The sequence below is a fragment of the Musca autumnalis genome, unplaced genomic scaffold, assembly GCF_047663935.1.
Source record: "Musca autumnalis isolate F117 unplaced genomic scaffold, ASM4766393v1 scaffold_5, whole genome shotgun sequence".
NCBI classification, from domain to species: domain Eukaryota; kingdom Metazoa; phylum Arthropoda; class Insecta; order Diptera; family Muscidae; genus Musca; species Musca autumnalis.
The window spans coordinates 187,037,302-187,060,021 of NW_027412088.1; the positions used below are offsets into that span (position 1 = coordinate 187,037,302).

A 22,720-nucleotide genomic window follows, 5' to 3' on the forward strand; every position below is an offset into this window, starting at 1 on the left:
ACTTTTTTGCATGATAAAGTCAAGGTGGTTATTATCAATTAATCGTTCTATAAATAGAAAATAATAATCGCCCTTTTTTATTGATTGGAACTGTTCGTTCCCGTTGTTAGACAATTAAATAATTTATGTTGTTTTCGCATTCGATTTGCCAACCCTTAATATTGATTTCTAAAAATAACAAATTGTTCAACCCCTGGTTTTACCAATTAGCAAATTGAGGTGGTGGTTGCTGTTGTCCTAATTATTGTTTTCTTCCGCTGTTGTTGTTGCTGTTTGTGTATCTGTCCACTTTAATTTGCTTAAATAGGATTTTGTCATGACATTACCTCTAACTGACCGACCACTACTAATCATTAAACTCGAACATTCAATTTGAATGAGGTCCGTGAGGGGTTTTGATCGAAATCTAAATGGTAATGTTGTTTTCATTTTAGTGTAATTACAATGGATGGCATACATGCAACTTGATTGCTTGCTTTTGTTTGGTTGGTGACTTAGCAGCAAAAAAGTAACAGCTATGTAATCACTAAACAAGAACAAAAAACAACGAAATATATTAATAATTGATTAGATTGTTACTAACCCCTTGGGGTCATTAGCAATTTTGCATATGGTATTTTAGTGATAAGGCAAGTTATTGATAGACAGACTGTTGGGCTGGGTGATTGCTTTGACTCAGTAACAAATACAAAGTTGAGCAGCCACCTAAATGTCGTTAACATCATCACCAGCTAGCTCAATGGGAGGCTTGACATGTTGTTGATTGATAGTGCTGGTGTTTAGTTGATAAGGTTTTCTTATGTTTTTTTTTTTTTTTTTTTTTTGCTTACATAAGTTATTTTTTAAATTAAATTAAAATTAGCTATCAAGTGTTTGCTTTTTCTTTAATCATCACATTTTTGTTGTTGTTTGTTTTGAACAAAGAAAAATTATTTTTTCAGCGGTAAATGAACTTTTATTGTTCCCATTTGCTAATGCTAAACATTCATTATTTGATCAATCACAATAGTGGCAATAGATTAAGTTTTTTTTTGTTAAAAAAAGCAAGAAACAAGGCATATTTACCTCAAATCAAATGTAATTATGATATTTCTAGTAAAAATGCACTGTAAGAAACAAGCTAGTTCTGTTCCTTTACGTTCAAGAATATTCAAGTTTTACAACTTTTTACTCGAAAAGCGTTCCTTTACTTCAGACACAATACAATTCATATGGGAGTAATTTTCAACTTCTACTACTTTTGCCGGTTTTACCATTTTCAGAAGTAAAGGAACAGACCAAATATAAGAAATATAACACAATTCAATGTGTGACCATGCCACTTAACATATACCACATGGCACAATAAAACGGCGTTTGCATTAGATCTTTTTGCTGGGTTAACCTTCTTTATGAAGATTTATTTGACGTTTGCGCTATGGAATTGACATTTGAAACCCAGTGGGTTTACCAAATCTGGTTAAGTGCAAACGGCGCGTAATACAGGTCCTACACCAAAAAACAAGTGATTATCGTTCTTGTTGTTAACATGCATTATTGTGAATAAAATCACAGAAAACGTGAACTAGCAAATCACAGTAATGTTTTCTTGCCGTTTAGACTGATTTTGAGCAACTGATGTAACACTTTCTTATGCTAGGTTTACATTTACGTCAAACGAAATCCAATGGATTTCAGATGAGCTTTCATTTGACGTATATGCATTGACAGTTGACATCGAGTGGATTTCGTAAATGTAAACTAAGCATTAAACTACGTATATGACAAATGAAATCCGGTGGATTTATAACTAGGATTTATTTGGCATATGCTCTATGGGATTGACATTTGAAATCGCGTGGATTTATAAATCTAAACGTACTATTATTCCGCCATGGACAAGGTATAATTAACAAGGTCACGTATGCCCCGGTTCAATGAAATAATTTCAGGAAATTAAGCGTTCTTAGATCGAGTTCCTAACTACAGCAAATTCATAAAATTACTTTAGTTTGGAACTCGATTTAAGAACGCATAAATTCATAAACATTTTCCAACGAAATCATTCTAGTGTGGACCGGAGCTAAAGAGTACGACAATAATACTTTTTGTTTACGTTTTTATATATTTAATTCACAATAACAACGAAATTGACAGATTGATATCAATTAGCTGGCCGTTTTTCGACACCTTATTATTTCATCATGCGTGACCTGTTAAATAGGCCTTGAATTGCATCATGTATGTGAACCATGGCACAATAATACAGGTACAGCGGCAAAATTTATTATTGTGAATTAAAACACATACAAAATGTAAACAAGCAATTCACAATAATACATTATTATGACCAAATTTGACGTTTGGTATGATTTGATGTAACACCTTTTTATTCTACCATGCGGTGAACCTACAGGCGCCATGGTGAACCCATTATCTCTCTATTGTGATTGAAGCTATTAAATTATTACCATATAATAAGAAAAAAGTTCACATGCCTCAAAAACGTGAACATAATTATATTTAAAATAGGAATTTGCCGTTGTTTCTCTCAATTTATTGTCATTTATATGCATTTCCTTGAGTTTAATAAAAAGAAATATTAGATGTAAGTACGTGATCATACAACATTCAATATTTGTTATATACATTTTTCTACAATTAACAATTTAGTTTATAGAACACACTGTGGTGTCGAGCGAAAGATTGAAATTTAAATTGTCCAACCGGCTATTTAATATATCAATGTCATGTTGTGTAACTTTTGCTACAATGAAATGTCAGAATAATTAATTACAGCTGTGGGGAAGACAAATGAATACGCCAATATTATTATCAGAATAGTTTTTACACCAAAATATAATTAAATAAAAAACTATAATTGATTGATGAAATACGAAACATTTATATATTGCAATTATTTGATTATTTAATCGTGGGATGCGGGTGCCTATAAACCACACTTGTTAAACAAAAAGCTAAATTCATCTAGAATAATTTCGAAATTATAATTAAAATTCATGTTTCTTTATTTCTTAAAAAAACCTGTATGTCTGGAATTGCCTTAAGCTTTTTTGTTGAATTTTTGAATTATCTACAGCAAAAATTTTACTATTGTTTAACAATGATAAAAATAAATTGCCAAATTTGAAATATTTTTACATACATACTCGTACACATAGGAGGAACGACTGTATGTTCGTTCCCATGTATTTATATTCTTTATCCAGACTCGTGTGCCAGATTGTTGTTGCTTGCATTCTATTATATTCATTATTCACAATGTCTTTCCTTCTAATTTGTTCTTCACCTTCTATTGTATCTTGTATCATACTGTTTCAAGTGGTTATTTTAAATCAATTATTATACAGGTTATTTTGATAGGGAAAATGTTTTCTTTTTTCGACGTGCTTTTTGATAATAATGAAAACAGAAAATAAATTATTGTTTTTTGTTTATGTGTATAATAAACAAATTGTTTATTATTTCAGAATAGGTATTTTGTATTAATTTTTAAACTGTTTTCGATGTAAACTCTATATAAATGGTAATGCAAACGTAGCCAATTGTCAACATTTGTTAATACCCAACTGTGTAAAAACGGCCAAAACGACACAAAACTTTACCCAAACGTTCGATGTGTTTTCAGCTTTAATTAGACCTAAGGTCATGTTTATATTATAGCCTTTTGCACGGTTAACCTTCTTGATGAGGATTTATTTGACATATACGCAAAGGAATTGACATTTGAAACCCAATGGGTTTGTTAAATCCGGTTATATATAAACGTACTATAATGCAAGAACAGAAAATCTCTTACTATTGTGAATGAAATACAAGAGGATTTAACATTACCTTATTCTTAATAAAAGCGTTCCAAAATAAACTCAAATGGTCATACCACAGTCTATACAGTCGGACAATAAGCCCAGCTAATTGTTAGGTTTGCTGTCAAAACATTATTGTGATTTAAAATACAAAGAAACTTAAATCACAATAATGTAAAATCTATTATGTTTGTTGTCAAAAGTTGTTAACAGAACTCTGAATGACCGACCTTCTGTAGGCCCTGGGTCATACCATGGTGTAATTATACGGTGGCGTAAAAATGTCAACTCATTTCACTAAATCTGTCAAATTCATTGTTATTGTGAATTATTTGTATGAAGCTTGCATAATGTTTGTCTACGTTTTCATACAAATACCCTTTTATCAAGACTTATCATTTGCAATAGTAGTTAAAAGCGAACTAGCCATGGTGGAATAAGAAGGTGTTACATTAAATCCATGGTGGAATAAGAAGGTGTTACATCAAATCATGTCAAACGTTAAATTTGCTCACAATAATGCATTACTTTGAATTGCTTGTTTACATTTTGTATGTGATTTTATTCACAATAACGCATTTTGAAAACTGGTATGAAGATCGGCTGTTTTTGGCGTTACACCTTATTATTCCACCATGATCAAATCATACCATGGTGGAATAAGAAGGTGTTACATAACAACAAACTAAACGTCAAATTTGATCACAATAATCCATTACTGTGAATTGCTTGTTTACATTTTGTATGTGATTTTATTCACAATAAAGCATTTTGACAACTAATATGATGATCAGTTGTTTTTGGTGTTATACCTTTATTATTGTGCCATGAATCATACCAAAGGTCAAAATTGTTCACAATAACGCGTTGCTGTGAATTCCTTGTTTACCTTCTGTATGTGATTTTATTCACAAGAATGCATTTTGACAACTAGTGTGATAATCAGCTGTTTTTCCCGTTGTACCTGTATTATTGTGCCATGCATGGCATACCATACGTCAAATTTGCTCACAATAATGCATTACTTTGAATTGCTTGTTTACATTTGGTATGTGATTTTATTCACAATAACGCATTTTGACAATTGGTATGAAGATAAGCTGTTTTTGGCGTTACACCTTATTATTTCACCATGACAACGCATTTTGACAACTGATATGAAGATCAGCTGTTTTTGGCGTTACACCTTTGGTCTGTTCCTTTACTTTTGAAAATGGTAAAACCGGCAAAAGTAGTAAAAGTTGTAAACTGCACCCATATGAATTGTATGGTCTCTGAAGTAAAGGAACGCTTTTCGAGTAAAAAGTGGTAAAACTTGAAGATTCTTGCACGTAAAGGAACAGAGCTCTTATTATTCCACCATGGCATGGTACAATAATACAGGTAGGATTATCATGCCAGCTGATGGTAACATAATGTGTCAACTGCATTGAATTGATGTCAAATTTTGACACCTTATGTTACCAACAATTGCCGATGCGGCTACCTGTGTATTTGTACCATGCACCATGGTGTCATGGAACTAGCTATAGCAATCATAAAAACGTTCCATAGTAAACTTACAGTACGTTTACATCATGACGGAATTAAAAGGTGTTACATCAATAAATATAATTGTGCCATTAACCATACCAAACGTCAAAATTTGTTCACAATAGGTCTGTACTCAAAAGATTGTACAAATTTGTAAAAACTTTTACAAAATGCTGTTCGATAACAAACTTGTTCAATAAAAGTGAAGTGAGAAGTACTTGCAAGTAGTTGCAAGAACTTGCAAATACTTTTTACTTGCGAATTCATCGAACAGACCTAATAACGCAGTACTGTGAAGTGATTGTTTACCTTTTGATATGTGATTTTCTTAATGCATTTTGACAACTAGTGTGATAATCAGATGTTTTTGGCATAGTACCTCTATTATTGAGCCATGGTTTACATATAACTGGATTAAGTTAATCCAGCGGGTTTCAATTGTCATATCCATTGCGTATACGTCAAATAAATCCTAATGAAGGAGGTTAATTCGGAAACGCAATTAAATTGAGTTAAAAAAACACTGGATTTCCTAAATGTAAGCATGCTTAAAATTACATCTTATTATCAATGTTATTAAACAAAAAAAAAAAACCTATAAATCTCAGCTATAACTCGTTTGCACCTTTGATTTTATGCAAAAAACTGAAAACATAAAATGCTAAATAGTAGGCACAACTAAGATAAAACTTTTTTATGGCCTTGAATAAAGATACACTAATTTCTAAACTCGAAATTTCATGGGATCAAAGTCCACTACGGTTTTATTTTGCAAATACTAATTAGTATTTTTGTGATAGAAATATCTAGATGAACGTTAAATGCATACAAATACCAATTAATTGTTCATATAACTTTTTTATTTTCAAACAAATAAAATCATTATTTACTAATTTACCATTCCTCCACTTAGCCCCAAACAGCGGGTGTGGTATATGTACAAAATTTGTATTGCTGTTTCTTTTTTTCTTTCTTGTGCTCTATAAAAACCTATTTTTTTCGACGTCTTTGTTATTTTGATTTTTGTGTTTGGAATACGTGAAGAAAAAAAATACTCACACACAATCGCAATCCAAAAAAAGAAATAACACTCATCTGTATACAAAAAAGGAATTTTAAAAAATAAAAGCTGCAAATTTATTAAGCAAATAAATTGCTGTACACAAGACAAATATTAAGTCTTGTGTGAACGTGTGTATATATGTATGAGTTTATGGATTTGATGTATAGGGTGTGTTTTTATATTTCAGTAAATAGTTTTTTGGAAAAAGAGAAAAAATACAAATACAAGTTTATTTTTTTATCTAAACTACTTGACAATTGCTGTTATAGTTTTTAGTAGGCAGTTTTTGCATACAATTCATTTGTTTGCTAAATATAAATATTTGTGTATCTGTTGTTCCAGATAATAATAGACTGTTTGTTAATAAAACAAAAAAACACAGCTATTAAAAAACTAAACCGGTTGAGTTTATAAATAACAAAAAAAAATAAGACGCAATACTTTTCGTATCGAGTGAAAGCCACAAGAAGAGGAAGAATAATTTACACCCATATTGTCATTAATATGTGAAAAGAACATATGGCCCCAAACTCATAATTGGAACAGAATTAGGCTTAAACGCATTTTACATTTATTACGTTTTAAAAACATGCATCATTTAAGTTGTCAATTCCATACAATATCTGTCAAATAAATGACGTAAACTGCCAAAACATCTGTTTTAAGTGCAAGTGTAAAATGCGTTTTAGATTTCAATATAAAGGTTAACACATTTCCAAGGATTTCCCAAAATATTTAAATAAGCTTGAATTTATATCGTCACCATAAATGCCGGAAGACGTAACCCACAAAAATAAAACTTTACAGGAGAAACAAAAAACGTTATAAAATTAAAAACTGTTTTATAGAATATTAATCTTATGAAGGCGAGTATATGGGATATTATCGATCATATACGAAGGGGAATTAGTAGTGAAACCAAAACCGCTAAAGTGCTTAGTTTTGAGATACTCCATTACAACAAAATCGGCAATATTATCCCATTTTCCGAAATGCCATTTCTTGAATAGCATCGTTGTTTTTGAACGTAGAAGCTTGAAATTTTGCCAGAGCATGTATTTTAGCTTTATGTATCAGATTCCACCAAAAAACGAATTTCGATTTTCATGTCGGTTACGTCTTCCGGCATTTACGGTGACGATATACATGTTTATTTAGTACAGTATGCAAAGTTCATATTCGTACACCCCTAAAACATTAATAAAATCATTATTAATTCCATATTTTATGTGTAAATATGAAATAATTGATAGGAACTATCATAACGAAGAAAGATTTAAGAATAACAAAACAAATTTTTAATTTATTCCGTCATTTAGGTATAGATGGCGCCTGTGTGGGTGGCCAAGTTCGTATTCGTACACCTATAAGCACTATATATTTGGAGTTTTTAAGAGTTTTCAAAGCAAAATACCGCACATTTTTATTCTCTTCTTCTTTTGGAATGCCTCTACTATAAAAATATGTAAAAACAACGGTAATTTTATTAAAAATTGTGCATGAATAAAAAGTCGAACGAATATTTGAAATACTTAAGAAAAATGTGCTAGATATGATTAACTATTGCAAATTATTCCCGAGTTTTGGACGAAAATAGCTAACAGCAGTCCTTCTGTAACAATATTCGAGGTCCAATATGAAAATAAATGTCGTTGGCGTTTGGAATTGCAAAGAAACGTAATTCGGGCTTTGGAAAAGTAAACACATTTTTGGTTTTTACTTGGTGAAAATCGCAAGTTTCGTTTTATATTTGACATTAAATGTATTGAAGTTTTAGAATACGGTTTCGGAAATCATTTTATGTCAAGAGATATCGGAAATAACGAGGAATAACAAATTTTTAAGGAAGAAAATTTCCCCGAATATAATGCATTTCTTCAAAAGGTTACCCCACGTTCTTTCCTGGAAAATGTACTTCATTCTTTTGACATTTTTGTACTCATTTTGGATCCTTCGGTAAAGAAATATAATTTTCAAGAAGTACAAACCATTATTTTCGCAATTTTGGCAGCCATAACCCTCGATCATATTAAGCGTAGAATTTCATTCGTACGCAGACAGTATGAAAACTTGTACAGTTTAATTTTTCTTCATAATTTCTCACAGTTTTCGACACAAAATGATTTTCGAAACCGTATTCTAAAACTTCAATACATTTAATGTCAAATATAAAACGAAACTTGCGATTTTCACCAAGTAAAAACCAAAAATGTGTTTACTTTTCCAAAGCCCGAATTAGGTTTCTTTGCAATTCCAAACGCTGACGACATTTATTTTCATATTGGACCTCGAATATTGTTACAGAAGGACTGCTGTTAGCTATTTTCGCCCAAAATTCGGGAATATTTTGCAATAGTTAATCATATCTAGCACATTTTTCTTAAGTATTTCAAATATTCGTCCGACTTTTTATTCACGCAAAATTTTTAATAAAATTACGTTGTTTTTACATATTTTTTATTGTAGAGGCATTCCAAAATAAGAAAAGAATAAAATTGTGCGGTATTTTGCTTTGAAAATTCTTAAAAACTCCAAATATATAGTGCTTATAGGTGTACGAATACGAACTTTGCCACCCACACAGGCGCCATCTGTACCTAAATGACGGAATAAATTAAAAATTTGTTTTGTTATTCTTAAATGTTTCTTCGTTATGATAGTTCCTATCAATTATTTCATATTTACACATAAAATATGGAATTAATAACGATTTTAGTAATTTTTTAGGGGTGTACGAATATGAACTTTGCATACTGTATATTGTATTAACATTTCACCCTTATGCAAACAGAAAATGCAAAAAAAGAAGCACGTTGAACTTGCTGTTAAACTCAAATACCATTTAACGATGATACCATGGTAGAATAAAGTATAGGTAGGCCACAGCTAACAGCTGATTACAATTTTATTCTTTTTATGGCCTAATCTGTCAAAAGCAGGGTTGACATTTTGTACTGTTTTTGTCATTATGCAATCATAAAGGTAGATGTATCGCTGAATTGTTCCAACAAAAAACTTCTGCTGTAACACTATATCTTAAAATTGAAAACAAGGACAAAAAATGTGTATTCGCGTGGCAAAATAAAATTGTTGATTTTTTTAGCAAAACTTACGAATGAAAGTTTTATCAAATATTGATATTAATTTAAATTTGTTCCAAAAGTACGGGAATGTAAAAATTAAAATTTTTGTAAAAATTCTGCTGACATTTATCTGCAAATTGGATGCCAGCAATCACGATGTCAGATTAGCCAAACTTGTCAAGTAGAAAATAAGTGAATGACATTTTTTCACTGTCATAAGTTTGGGAAGAACTTTTGCTATTTTTGGAACACTTTACCAACAAGAATATTCTGGAGCCTAGCTAAAGAAATGTTTTTACACTATATGACACTTTTAACATATAAAAAGTGAAGCTCTAAGTTCCATATGTTTTTGTAATATGGGATAGCTATGCAGGTACATCTACCATTATTATTGTACCATGCCATTTGACGTTTTAAGCCATGGCTGCAGGGTGGCATTTCTCAGTGATTTTCATACCTGGCCTACCTCTCCTTTATTGTACCATGGATGATACATTAAAAACAAGGTTATTCCAAAGTTGATATTTTTAAGCTGCAACTTGTGAAAAATCTTTTACACACTGTTGTGCATATATTTGTTGATGTATCAGTTTCAATGGTATTCTAGAATAATTTCATAAGAGTAAAGACTTCTTCCACTTATACCCCGTTTGCACTTAACCGGATCTAATAAAACCACTGGGTTTCAAATGTCAATTCCATAGCGCAAACGTCAAATAAATCCTCATTAAGAAGTTTAACCCGGCAAAAATCTCTAATGCGAACGCCGTTTTATCATGCCGGCTAACGGCTATAAAAACAAGAATTACGTCATGTTTACATTAGAGCATTTTGTCGGATTAAACTCAATGGATTTGACATTATGAGTCCACTGGATTTACTAAATCCAGTTATATGTACATTAATGCTTGGTTTACATTTACGAAATTCACTCGATTTCAACAGTCAATTCCATTGATTAAACGTCAAACGAAATCCAATGGATTTCAGATGAGTTTTCATTTGACTTATACGCAAAGGAATTGACAGTTGAAATCGAGTCGATTTCGTAATGTAAACCAAGCATAAAACGCCTGTTGGACTATGAACTTGTACTATGATTTAAACTGTCAATCCCATAGAATATACGTCAAATAAAATCCAGTGGATTTATAAGTCTAAACGTACTATAACTGTTATGTTACCCCCAATCCATGGTGGAATAAGAAGGTGTTACATCAAATCATGTCAAACGTCAAATTTGGTCACAATAATGCATTACTGTGCATTGCTTGTTTACATTTTGTATGTGATTTTATTCTCAATAACGCATTTTGACAACTGGTATGAAGATCAGCTGTTTTTGGCGCTACACCTTATTATTCCACCATACCCTAATCGAAAATGGTTCCAGTGTACTGTAATAGCCATGGCGAAATAAGAAGGTGTTATATCAGTTGCTCAAAATCAGTCTAAACGTCAAAATTTGTTCACAATAAGCTATTACTGTAAATTGCTTGTTTACCTTTTGTATGTGATTTTATTTACAACAATGTATTTTGACAACTATAATGAAAATCAGCTATTTCGGTTAATAGCTGTATTATTGTGCCAATGTATATGGTGATGCGATAAGGGCAGCTGATTTCAGCCAATCTGTGAAATTCATAGATATTGTGAATTAATTGTTGTAATTTCTGTTTCGACTTATTAATTACATCATTTACATCATGGTACTAGCTAAAGTGCAATTATCAGGTGACTTAATAAGGCCAGCTGATTTCACCCAATCCGTCAAATTTATTGTTATTGCGAATAATCGTGTAAGAAGGTGGTACATCAAATCATACAAAACGTAAATTTGCTCACAATAATGCATTACTGTGAATTACTTGTTTATATTTTCTGGTTTTTTATTTTATTCACAATAATGCATTTTGACAACTGGTATGAAGATCAGCTGTTTTTGCCGCTGTACCTGTATTATTGTGCCATGGACATAACCTAAAAATGTAAACAACAGCCTTGCCAAACAAACAAAACAGCTGTTTCCGTTATGTTTACAGACGAGAATAGAGCGCTCTCTAATCGAATAACAAATGGTCTGGTGGCATCTTTATTGTATACATAATAGGTCTGTTCGATAACACAAAAGTTTGTACAAACTTTTACAAAATGCTGTTCGATAACAAACTTGTTTAGTAAAAGAGAAGTAGTACTTTTTACTTGCGAAGTTATCGAACAGGCTTAATGTATACAAAAAGTGACAACATATTTGTTAAATTACATATCGTGTAATCAACACCTTACTAAAACGCTTTGGCTACTTTACATGAAATGTTTTTCTTTCATAAGCTTTGTCACTTTCTAAAATAGAAATAGGTTTCTTATACAATATATGTATGTCAGAAATAAACAACTACAAATCTTATATCATTCACAATAACAACAACAAAGGTAATTATCCAATTAGTCGTTGCTTCTTATTGCCATTCATAACCGACATCTATGTAAAAAAAGTTTGTACGAGAAACCCATTTTGCTGACCCACATAAAGAGAAAGAACAATCCATGGTGTAGGTATTCCATACATATGTTTTCAATAATCTCAAATGTCAACTGTTTGTATCTATTTGTTTACATTTCGCATTGTTCAAACGCGTCTTTAAACGGTCACAACACCTGCTAATAGCACATTTACATCACATGGATTTTAATTACATAAGTCAATCTTGAATATCTGTCAAATAAAAGCAGTATTTTCGCAAATTATCACTATAAATGCGCGAAGTCTTATGTGCAAAAAAGCTCTTGGAAAATTTCAAGCTCTACGTTAAAAAATAACGATCCTATTCAAGAAAAAAACATTTCGGAAACATTTTTTTGCTTCTCCTGTGAAATTATTATTTTGTTAGTTATGACTTTTGGTATTTATGGTGACGAAATTCAATATTTATATATAAATACAATTTATATACAATTTATGTCACAATTTAGGTGCCAGTGTAAATTAGGTTTAAGTATTATTTTTATTGTTCAAAATGTTTTCTTGTATAAATCCTTTCCCACAATCATATCACGTTTACCTTATGCTAAGAATAACACCTTGAATTATGTTATCGTTTTTATTCTGCTAAAATAGAATGTATATTCTAACCATATTAAGCAGCATAGCCGTTTGAAACTATTTCCAGGAAAATAACGGCCAAGGCATAGATATGTTCTATATGCACACACATACATGGACTTGATTGATGTACAAATCTCCATGATATGTAGTTTTTATGCTATAGAATAATGACATTAGCAAATACCAGTTGTTGCCTCTCACGAACGCCAAGTACAACATACATACGTTAAAAATGTCACGTATCGTTATTGGCGGGGTATTACGGACAAGTTAAGTGGACTGGCCGCAGTATAAAAACAAATCAAGATATTAATAATACAAAATAAGGAAATTTCAAGCTGGACGATTATAAGAAATCTTTTTTATCTTGTCATTATATACATACACACATATCTATATATTATATCGGCTATGGGATAATGGGGGACATATTAAGAAAAACATTGGTTATTTCTCTTTGGTCGTTGTCAGCAAGAAAAGTAAAAGAGCCACTAGTCACCGCCAATAACATCATTGCCACCACCCACCTCCACCCAAGCACAGCCGCCACCTTACCTTTTGGCCGGCATTTATTATAGACGCTGTCGTACAAAATAAACACACAAAACGTCATCGCGATCACTCGTTGGACGCGTGCTTGTGGGCATGTAACATTTAACGTTTATTTCTATATGGGATATGAACATTAATTTAGCTTGTACATGTACGACAACGTACTGCTGTTCAGTTCTGGGGTCGTCTGGCTGAAATGTAATAAAAACATTGAATTATTTAAAAATTGTAAGAGGTTGGGGAGCCATACATTACCTAACCCTGCCCCTTTCCCACTCCCTCTAACACAGCACAGTTCCCTTAACACCTTAACATGGATGCTGGTTGTAAAAACAACAACATCAAACTGATTATTGCTTAAATTAATCGTTATGATAAACAAAACAAGTTCACTTGTTATGAAGGAAACAACAACAGCAGTCAGTAAGAAAAACAGGAATAACAAAGAAACAACAATAAATACATATAGTTATGTATGGTTGTTGGTACCTGGAAATTCAAGCCAGGTGATCTTTGAATCAAAACAAAGGCCTTTGTGTGTAAACAAAAAAATAAACAATGCAATCATGCTCCATGCTCATGAAAACACTGGTTACTCCACATTAACTTCTTCAATAGCCTGCCCTGCCCCACCACAACTCTCCACTAACCCATCCAACGCCAGCCAGCGATCCAACCCGACCAGCCATTCAGCGCAACCAACAAACATTTTGTTTAGTTGTTAGTCAGTTTTTCTTGTGAACAACATTCATCAACACATCCATCAATGAAATCACAACGTGAGCAACAAAATCTGGGTACAAAGTCCACAATTTGTTTGGGTCGCAGTCCAAAGTCCAATTTAGCAAAAAAAAAAAAAAAAAAAACACCAACAAGCGCAAAAAACCCCAATACAACAAATCTTCAATGTATTGCCTTACCTCTTTTTTTGTCTTGTTGCTTTATTTTGTTTTACTCTCTATATTGGGGATCTCAAAGCAAACCACAACAAAAGAAGCGGCACATGTATGCGCCGTGTATCTCTTTAGTAGATTTGGGGAAACTATTTCGTTACATTGGAGAGCTTGAAAAAGATTCTCATATTCTTCTTACGCCGATTTTACGTGCTTCATACATCTCTTTCGGCTAATTTTGTTCTATGAGATCTTTATATCTCTTTGCTATGCTAATAGAGTTTTATCTAAAAAATAGCAACTCTTTTTTCCATTCCCCAGCAAAGAGTACTATCTCACACCTTATTTGTTCAGTAAAATTTCCATGAGTGCCTAAACAAAAAAAAAAAAAACTCAACACCACGCACATGTGTTATAAATGTGATACATATTGCCCCAAACATACATATGTATGAACATGTGTGTATATTTCCCGCCTTCCATCTCCTCCCTCACACCTTTCTTCATCAAATTAACATTAACTTTGCATGTCTACAACTTCCATTATTAAGCTTTTGTTTGCTTGTTTGCATGTGTGTTGAATGGTTATTTTGGACTTTGCACCTTTCAAAAAAGCACACACACATTTTTTGTGTGTTTGTTGACATTAGTTTCATTTGCCAATAAGCACAGCGTACAATCATAAGTATTAATATGTATATCTGATATGGGCGCTACACGAGAATGATTGGGTATAATGAGTTGTGAAGATAAGATTTCTTTTCACTTGGAAACCATTTTCACGATTACGGCACGTTTTTTTACAAATTTTCTCTAATAGAGGCTTAACGTGTGGCTCAGCCACCTAAGATACGGCTTACGTTATGTATTTGAAAGATAATGGAAATGACAAAATAAGTAAATCCGTTTCATGTAAATGCGGCTTAAGCGGGGTACACACGATCAGTTTTGACTGTCAGTTTTGCTCAAATAATCGGTTGCTTGCTAGTGTGAACGTTCATTTTTGTCAGTCATCAGGCAACCACAAAAAATGTTGTGGTTGCTGGACGGTTGGACAGTTATCGATAATTCCGAATAATCGACAGTCAAAAGTGATCGTGTGTACCCCGCTTTAATTAGGTCGTCACTCCGTTGTATAAGGTTTGTTAAACCTTATTTTTGGGTACTTTACACGATATGTTTTTTTACATATGTGTTGTCACTTTGCATATACACTATTATGAATGATTACAGGAATAATCTTAAGAACATGGTATGATACCATGGTGGAATAAGAAGGTGTTACATCAAATCATGTCAAACGTCATATTTGCTTACAATAATGTATTACTGTAAATTGCTTGTTTACATTTTGACAACTGATATGAAGATCAGCTGTTTTTGGCATTACACCTTATTATTCCCCCATGCATAATACAATAATACAGGTACGGCGGCAAACACAGCTGATCTTCATACCAGTTGTCAAAATGTATTATTGTGAATAAAATCACATACCAAATGAAAACAAGCAATTCACAGTAATGCATTATTGTGAGCAAGTTTGACGTTTGGTATGATTTCATCTAATACTATGTTCACATTTACGAAACCCACTCGATTTCATCTGCCAATTCCTTTGTGTATACGTCAAATGAAAACTCATTTGAAATCGATTGGATTTCATTTGACGTTTGAGCAATGGAATTGACAGTTGAAATCTAGTGGATTTCGTAAATGTAAACATAGTATAACACCTTATTCCACCATGGAACATGCCATATGCAAGATCTATACGATACGTACTATAACGTATTGTACGAAGATACGTATTCAGTAATTATGTTACAATAACCACACAAATTACAGTATGTTTACATTTAAGAAATCGAGTGGATTCAACTGACGATTCCTTTGCTTATAGTACGTTTAGACTTATAAATCCACTCGTTTTCAAATGTCAATTCCCTAGTATATACGTCAAATAAATCGTAGTTCTAAATCCACTGGATTTTATTTGACGTATATTGTATGGGATTGACAGTTTAAATCATAGTCTAACAGACGTTTTATACGTCAAATGAAATCTCATCTGAAATCCATTGCATTTCATTTGACGTTTAAACAATGGAGTTGACAGTAAAAATCGAGTGAATTTCCTAAATGTAAACCAAGCCTTGGATTTCATTTGACGTTTAACCAATAGAATCGACAGTTGAAATACAGCGGATTTCGTAAATGTAAACCATGGTGGAATAAGAAGGTGTTACATCAAATCATACCAAACGTCAAATTTGGTCACAATAATATATTATTGTGAGTTGCTTGTTTACATTTTGTACGTGTTTTTATTTACAATAATGAATTTTGACAACTAGTGTGATAACCAGCTGTTTTTGCCGCTGTACCTGTGTGTCATGCGCTGTACCTGTATTATTGTGCCATGATGTAAACGTTGCAATCATATGGGTGTGAATTATTCCCCAACGTAAACGTATCGTCATGTTTGTACAAAATCGCACCGTTAACCCTGCGTTTACACATGATAGCACAGTTGAGTACATGTATTGATTGTCAAAAACCCAAAACTTGCCTGTGTGAATGAAAGTCATCGATTTCTTTTCGTTTTCCGTTCACTTATTTTGATTTTGTACATATTCTTTTGTTTTTAGCACATTTGATTTATCATCTCACTTCTTTTTCACAAAAATGTCAAAAATTTGTTAGCTCGACAGTCTTTGAAAAAATGATGGACAGCTGGGAGACAAACGACAAATATATGTATGTGCTAGTAAATCAGAGTTGTGTTTGAAGACAAACTGTCTGGTGTAAACGCCTAGTAAGGCGTGCTCTACAATCTTGCTATTAGTTGAATATTAATTTAACCTACTTTAAAGAAAAAAATGCCTGTAAAGCAAATTAAATTTTCTTTATTGTGTCAAAGGAATGTAATGTAATGCCAAACAATTTCGTATTATCCTACAAATTAAACATATTTTTGTAGCATTTAAAGACAATTTACCTTTTCAACCTTTGGACTTTCAAGTGAAAGTTGTTAATATTTAATACAAATTTACACCATATTATTGGTGATTTAATCCGGTTGTTAATTAACAAAAATATTAACACTTTTAAATGTAAAGAACATATATTTATTTATTATTGTTGCTAAGTATATTTGTGTGATATTTCGTTTTATTTTTCTTAAATTGTACATTACTCATCAACACACTCTTGAATATTTTATCACCCAGAGGCAACCATACAATGTGTCGTTGATCCAGTTGTTCAACTTTTGCAAAGAAATTTCGGAATTTGAAAATATTTTTGGAAGAGGAGGTGAAATATGAAAGCTAAAAACAAAAGTTCTCCAATAAAATGTTTATATGTTTATAAATATATATTATATATTTTTTGTTTCCCTTATCACGAAATGTCTTGCTTTACCTAATCTGTAAACAATGTATATGTGTATATTAATAATTTCGAAAGATAAATAACCCCTCGGCACGACAACGACGACAACAAAAATGATAATGTTCAAATATTTATACACTAAATAAATATGTACTTTGATTTCCTTAAATGTCTTAAATAAACATATGTACTTGTCAAGGTGTAGCAGATAAAGTTATTTATATAGAGTTTTTTTGCAAACAAAGAACTTTGAACGGGTTATTTTATCTCTGTTGTTTCACGTGCCAGAGCCTACCAGTTTTAACCGCTTTTTACTCGAAAAGGACTGGAACGCTTTTCAAAAAATATGCAATTTATATGAGAGAAACTGTTTTTAAAAGAAAACGAGGAACTGTACCGTTAACTGTAGGTTAACATCATGGTGGGATAAGAAGGTGTTACATCAAATCATGTCAAACGTCAAATTTGCTCACAATATGTGATTTTATTCACAATAACGCATTTTGACAACCGGTATGAAGATCAGCTGTTTTTGGCGTTACACCTTATTATTCCACCATGGTTAACATATAAGTGGGTATCAATTCAAACAATCTTTACAAAGAAGGTTAACTCTGCAAAATGATCTAATGTGAACCATATATTAGGGGCTTTGCGGCTAATTATAGCTTCGTTTCAGAACTAAAAAGTTTTTACACATTTTGAACATTTTTCCCCGAAATGCGTTCCCGTACACCAAAAAAGTTGCAAAATGTTCACTTCTCTTTAAACAAAAATGGCGCTGAATGGCTCTCTCTTTAGAAACTTTTTACACGACAAATTTGAGCGAGCAAAAATGTGCAACATGTTTGCCGGCTTCCGATTGGCTGACACGCCGACTTTGACATTTGTTCTAGATTTTTTGACGTTTCTGCCATTTTTCCGTTCCCGTACATTTTGGAAAAATGTGTGCGTTGAACTCATTTTTGACGATTCTCTCTTTTGCACATTTTACCATTAAAAAAGTACTGGAACTGAGCTTATGTCGTCTAAAACGGTTTTAACATTCAACATGTTTTGTAACGTCATTAGTTGTCAATTCCACAGAATACCTGTTAAATAAATGACGTAAATTCCCAAAACACCGGTTTTAAGTGAGCGTGTAAAATGAATTTAAGGAATTTTTAATGACCCATTGGGAGGATTTGAATCGATAGTCAATGACATGTTTAAGCAACTCTGTAGCGATTAGTTGTCTGTTGGATACTTATGATGTATATAGGGGTTCAATGGCTCTATTGGGGGTTCGTATCCACACTTAGGCCGCCATCAGACCATCTGCTTTTTCACATGTATGACATCAGCTGTTGTGTATATTAGTATACCCAAAGTTACAACATACATACATGTGAATAAGCAGATGGTCTGATGGCGGCCTTAATGATATGTCTATCTAATTCCGAGGGTGCAAAATCCTACTAAACGTCAAATAAAATCCAATGAATTTCAAATGAGTTTTCATTTGACGTATATGCAAAGGAATTGACAGTTGAAATCTACTCGATTTCGTATATATAAACGTACCATAACTCCCTAAATCAACATCCAAAAACACAATAAGGGCTAGCATTGGCGCTTATAGCTTAGAGGTCCTCTGTCCAAGTTGGAATAGCTCAAGACGAACTATACTGAGGTTAGAATAGCTAATGTCATTTATTTAGAGCTCCAATAGATTAGATTGCCCTGAAATCTTCAAATTGAACTGATACGCTAAATTCAAATTCATAAAATTGGACCAAGTAGCTGTTAATGAGCCTCGTGGAGGTTTGAATAGACTTCCTAGAGATCTTAATTATTAAAGAACTCTTTAAAGATCCTAACGGTTACGAGGATGTGTTTTATTTCCATTGTTAAATTGCTACATATATAAATCCCTCTCCCTCTCTCTCTTTTGTTCTCAATTCCCAAACTAATCCTCTGAATTTGCTTTGTTTTTGTCTCTTTCCAGGTCTGCAAAGCCTTGGACATTATCTGTGAAATGGAATATTTTGGCTTGGAACATTGGGCGCCAAATCAAAAAGAATCCCGCACCCGACAATGGATTAATTTACGCAATCGCCTCTCATGTGACGGGACCGGCGGTAGTGGCGGCATACCTCTTATGTTGGCTTTACGTGTTAAATTTTGGGTTCCAGTACATTTTATCCTGCAAGAAAGTGTACGTAATCTGTTTTATATGCAAGCTAAATCGGATTTGCTGGAAGGACGTTTATGTGCACGCAATTGGGCAAATGCTGCAAAATTGGCGGCCTTTTTGTGTCAGGCAGATGGTTTGCTGTTTAATGAGGCCTCGCTAAAGGCCGAGTGTCCTTTGAAAATGCGTCGTGAACATGAAAAACGTTTGCAGGAACAACAACAAATGTTGTTACAACAACAGCAGCAACAACAACAGACAGCTCAAAAGGAACGCAAGGACAGAGATCACGTCTTGTCGTTCAAAAAGAGACGTCTGTCAAAACAAAAATCTGTGGAGCATATTGATAATGTAACACCAAGCCAGGGCAATGTCTCTGCCGCCAGCTCATCATCCTCCTCCTCCTCAACCACCACGACAGCAGTTAACAGCATCACACCCAGTAGCGGTGCAACAACATCATCTGCGGCGGGACCAACAGCAGCAACATCTGCAGCTCCATCAACATCATCCAGCCCTCCTTCACATTATTGTAATTTACACCAAAAACCTCTTACCTCAAGTACAAATGAAACTTCTACCAAAGTACCTAACGAAACGAAAAGTGCCTGCGATATTTGTAGTCAAAATGAGACCATAGAAAATACCATTAGAAATTCTCCCTTGCGTATCTATCAGGATTACGTTATTAGGCCAGTAAATGAAGATGAGAGCACAGAGTTACCCGATGAATTTCTAAGGCTAATTGCTGTGGAACATGGCAAATTAGCCATGCTGAAGATGTCACCAAAATCCGCCAAATATTGGCTCTTACATGAGATTCAAGATTTGCCTGGCTATGGTGAAGAAGTTTTTTGTGGTTTTACCATTGGTGAGAATTCGCAACGTTGTGATATAGCAGTAGGGGCGCATGGTATTAAAGTTTCAACTGGAGATAATGTAAAGAAGTAAGTTTTATCAAATCATTTTTCCCAAGTGAAATACAAAACTAACATGTTTTTCTTCTTCTTCTCTTTTTAGCATTCCATTTAGCGCAATTGCTGCTGCTAAATCGTTTAGGCGTACATTTAAACTAGAATATGTAGACGATAACAATGATAGACGTGAAGTGGATATTAAATTACCCAAACACTGCATTGCCGCTGGCCTATACCGATCCATAACCGAGCGTCATGCCTTCTATGTGTGTGACAAGGTGCGCGGTGTGGTGACCAATCAATTTACCAGAGATCTCAAGGGAACCATAGCATCTATGTTCAAAGAAGACACCGAACTTGGCAAGAAATATATCTTTGATATACGCCATACGAGCCGTGAGGTAATTGAAGAAGCCAGACGTGTACTTCATAAGCGTGGCATTGTAACTGCAGTACGCGATAATGAGCTGTCAACGTCGCCGTCGCAAAACGATGGCACTGAAGTGGAAGACCTTACACATTTAATGCCCATTATGAAAGGTTTAAATGAAGCTTCCGCCGTTAATGGGGCTGCATCGTCTATGGCCAGTAGCTTGGACATGATGTTACGTGAGAAAGAAGAACGCGAAGCAGCCATAGAACGTTGTGTTGACACCAGAATCTCTGAGGCTATGACATGTAAAATTTGCATGGATAATTCCATTAATACCATGTTTAATCCTTGCTGTCATGTCATGGCATGTTCACAGTGTGCGGCTCGTTGTGATAAATGTCCCAATTGTAGGGTGAAGGTGACAGATGTTGTTAAAATCTACTTGCCACCTGAACTGAGAAGTACAACATCAACACCAAGCAAAAGTAGCAACACCACAGCATCAACAACCACAACTGTACCTAAACTAACAACAGCGGTGGCCTAAACACCACACCGGAGGAGCCTATTTTCTTCCCCCAACCCAAATTCCCTGAGACCTCTAACGAACCAGTATAACAATAATGAAGATAATAGCCATTAATGCAAATCTATTTTTAATTTTCATTTATTATTAAGTGAACTTGAATAACCAACCATCTTTCAATTCCTTCAATTTGTAGCATTTAAGTAATTTAAACAAACAAAATGTTCTCTTATTTGTTAAGCACCTATTTATTATTATTAATTATATTAATTATCTTTATAACTATGATTTTTTTTATTATTTTTGATGTGTAAATATTTTTTGTTTGTGTACATGTCCCTTTTAAAAGAAGAAAAAAAAACTCGACCAAGATATGAGAAAAATTGTTATCACCAACTTCAACAATTTTACGTTTAATTAAAAGAATGAGAAAAAACAATAACATATTAATTACAGTCGCAATAAAACAATGCAATTATATACATACATATATACCTGTTAAAACAAATTAAATTTCATTTATTTTGTCAATGCGTTGGGGCCATGGGATGGTTATGGGGGTTACTGTCTGCAAAAACATACATACAAATTTATCTTTATGCGTATGTTTACATTTGGAAGACATTGAACTGTCTTTCATGTGGAGTGTTTACTAGATAAGATTATTAGTATATCCAATGAGGAAGAGTATTGGAATATAATGCAAAATATTTGCCGGTCATTTTAGTCATCATTTGCTGAAATTAACCCATTTATTACCGCCAACCTATTACCATTAAGTAAAGTTGGGAAGAAAATGGACAAATAGTCATTGAAACTGTTTTGAGAATAATTATAATAGGAAAAAATTTCAAATACAGTTATAGTTAGTACATATAACTGGATTTAATAAACCCACTGGGTTTCAAATGTCAATTCCATTGCGTATACGTCAAATAAATCTTCATAAAGAAGGTTTACCCTAGTAAACTGGTCATTCAAATTGTCAATACTATAAAGGCTTTACCTAATTAATTGCGTGTTGCGTGTGCGTTCGAAAAAACAAAAATAAAATTCATGTATTTCAAATTGACAACAAAAACAAATACATGTATTTTGTTTTTGTTTTTTGAACGCACACGCCACACGCAATTAATTAGGTAAAGCCATAAAATATCCATGTCTGAAATAAAAAGCGTTTTTTAAAAAACTTTTTTTAATATCCCCCAAAGCATTCCCTTATTTAAAAATGCTTACAATTTATATGAGAGCAGTTCTTCTTATTTGCGGATCCGTTATTCAGTTCACAATTTT

At 33.0% G+C, this 22,720-nt stretch overlaps 1 protein-coding gene across 1 annotated transcript in view; it reads left to right on the forward strand.

Annotated features, from left to right (window-relative positions):
* dnr1 (E3 ubiquitin-protein ligase defense repressor 1) overlaps positions 1–21,935 on the forward strand; it is a 34,253-nt gene extending 12,318 nt beyond the window's left edge. The window contains exons 2-3 of the mRNA XM_073954949.1: positions 19,426–20,558; positions 20,632–21,935. Coding sequence (XP_073811050.1) covers positions 19,426–20,558; positions 20,632–21,448 — 1,950 coding nt within the window. The 3' untranslated portion in view covers positions 21,449–21,935. The remainder of the gene's footprint in view (positions 1–19,425; positions 20,559–20,631) is intronic.
* The last annotated feature ends 785 nt before the right edge of the window (positions 21,936–22,720 follow it).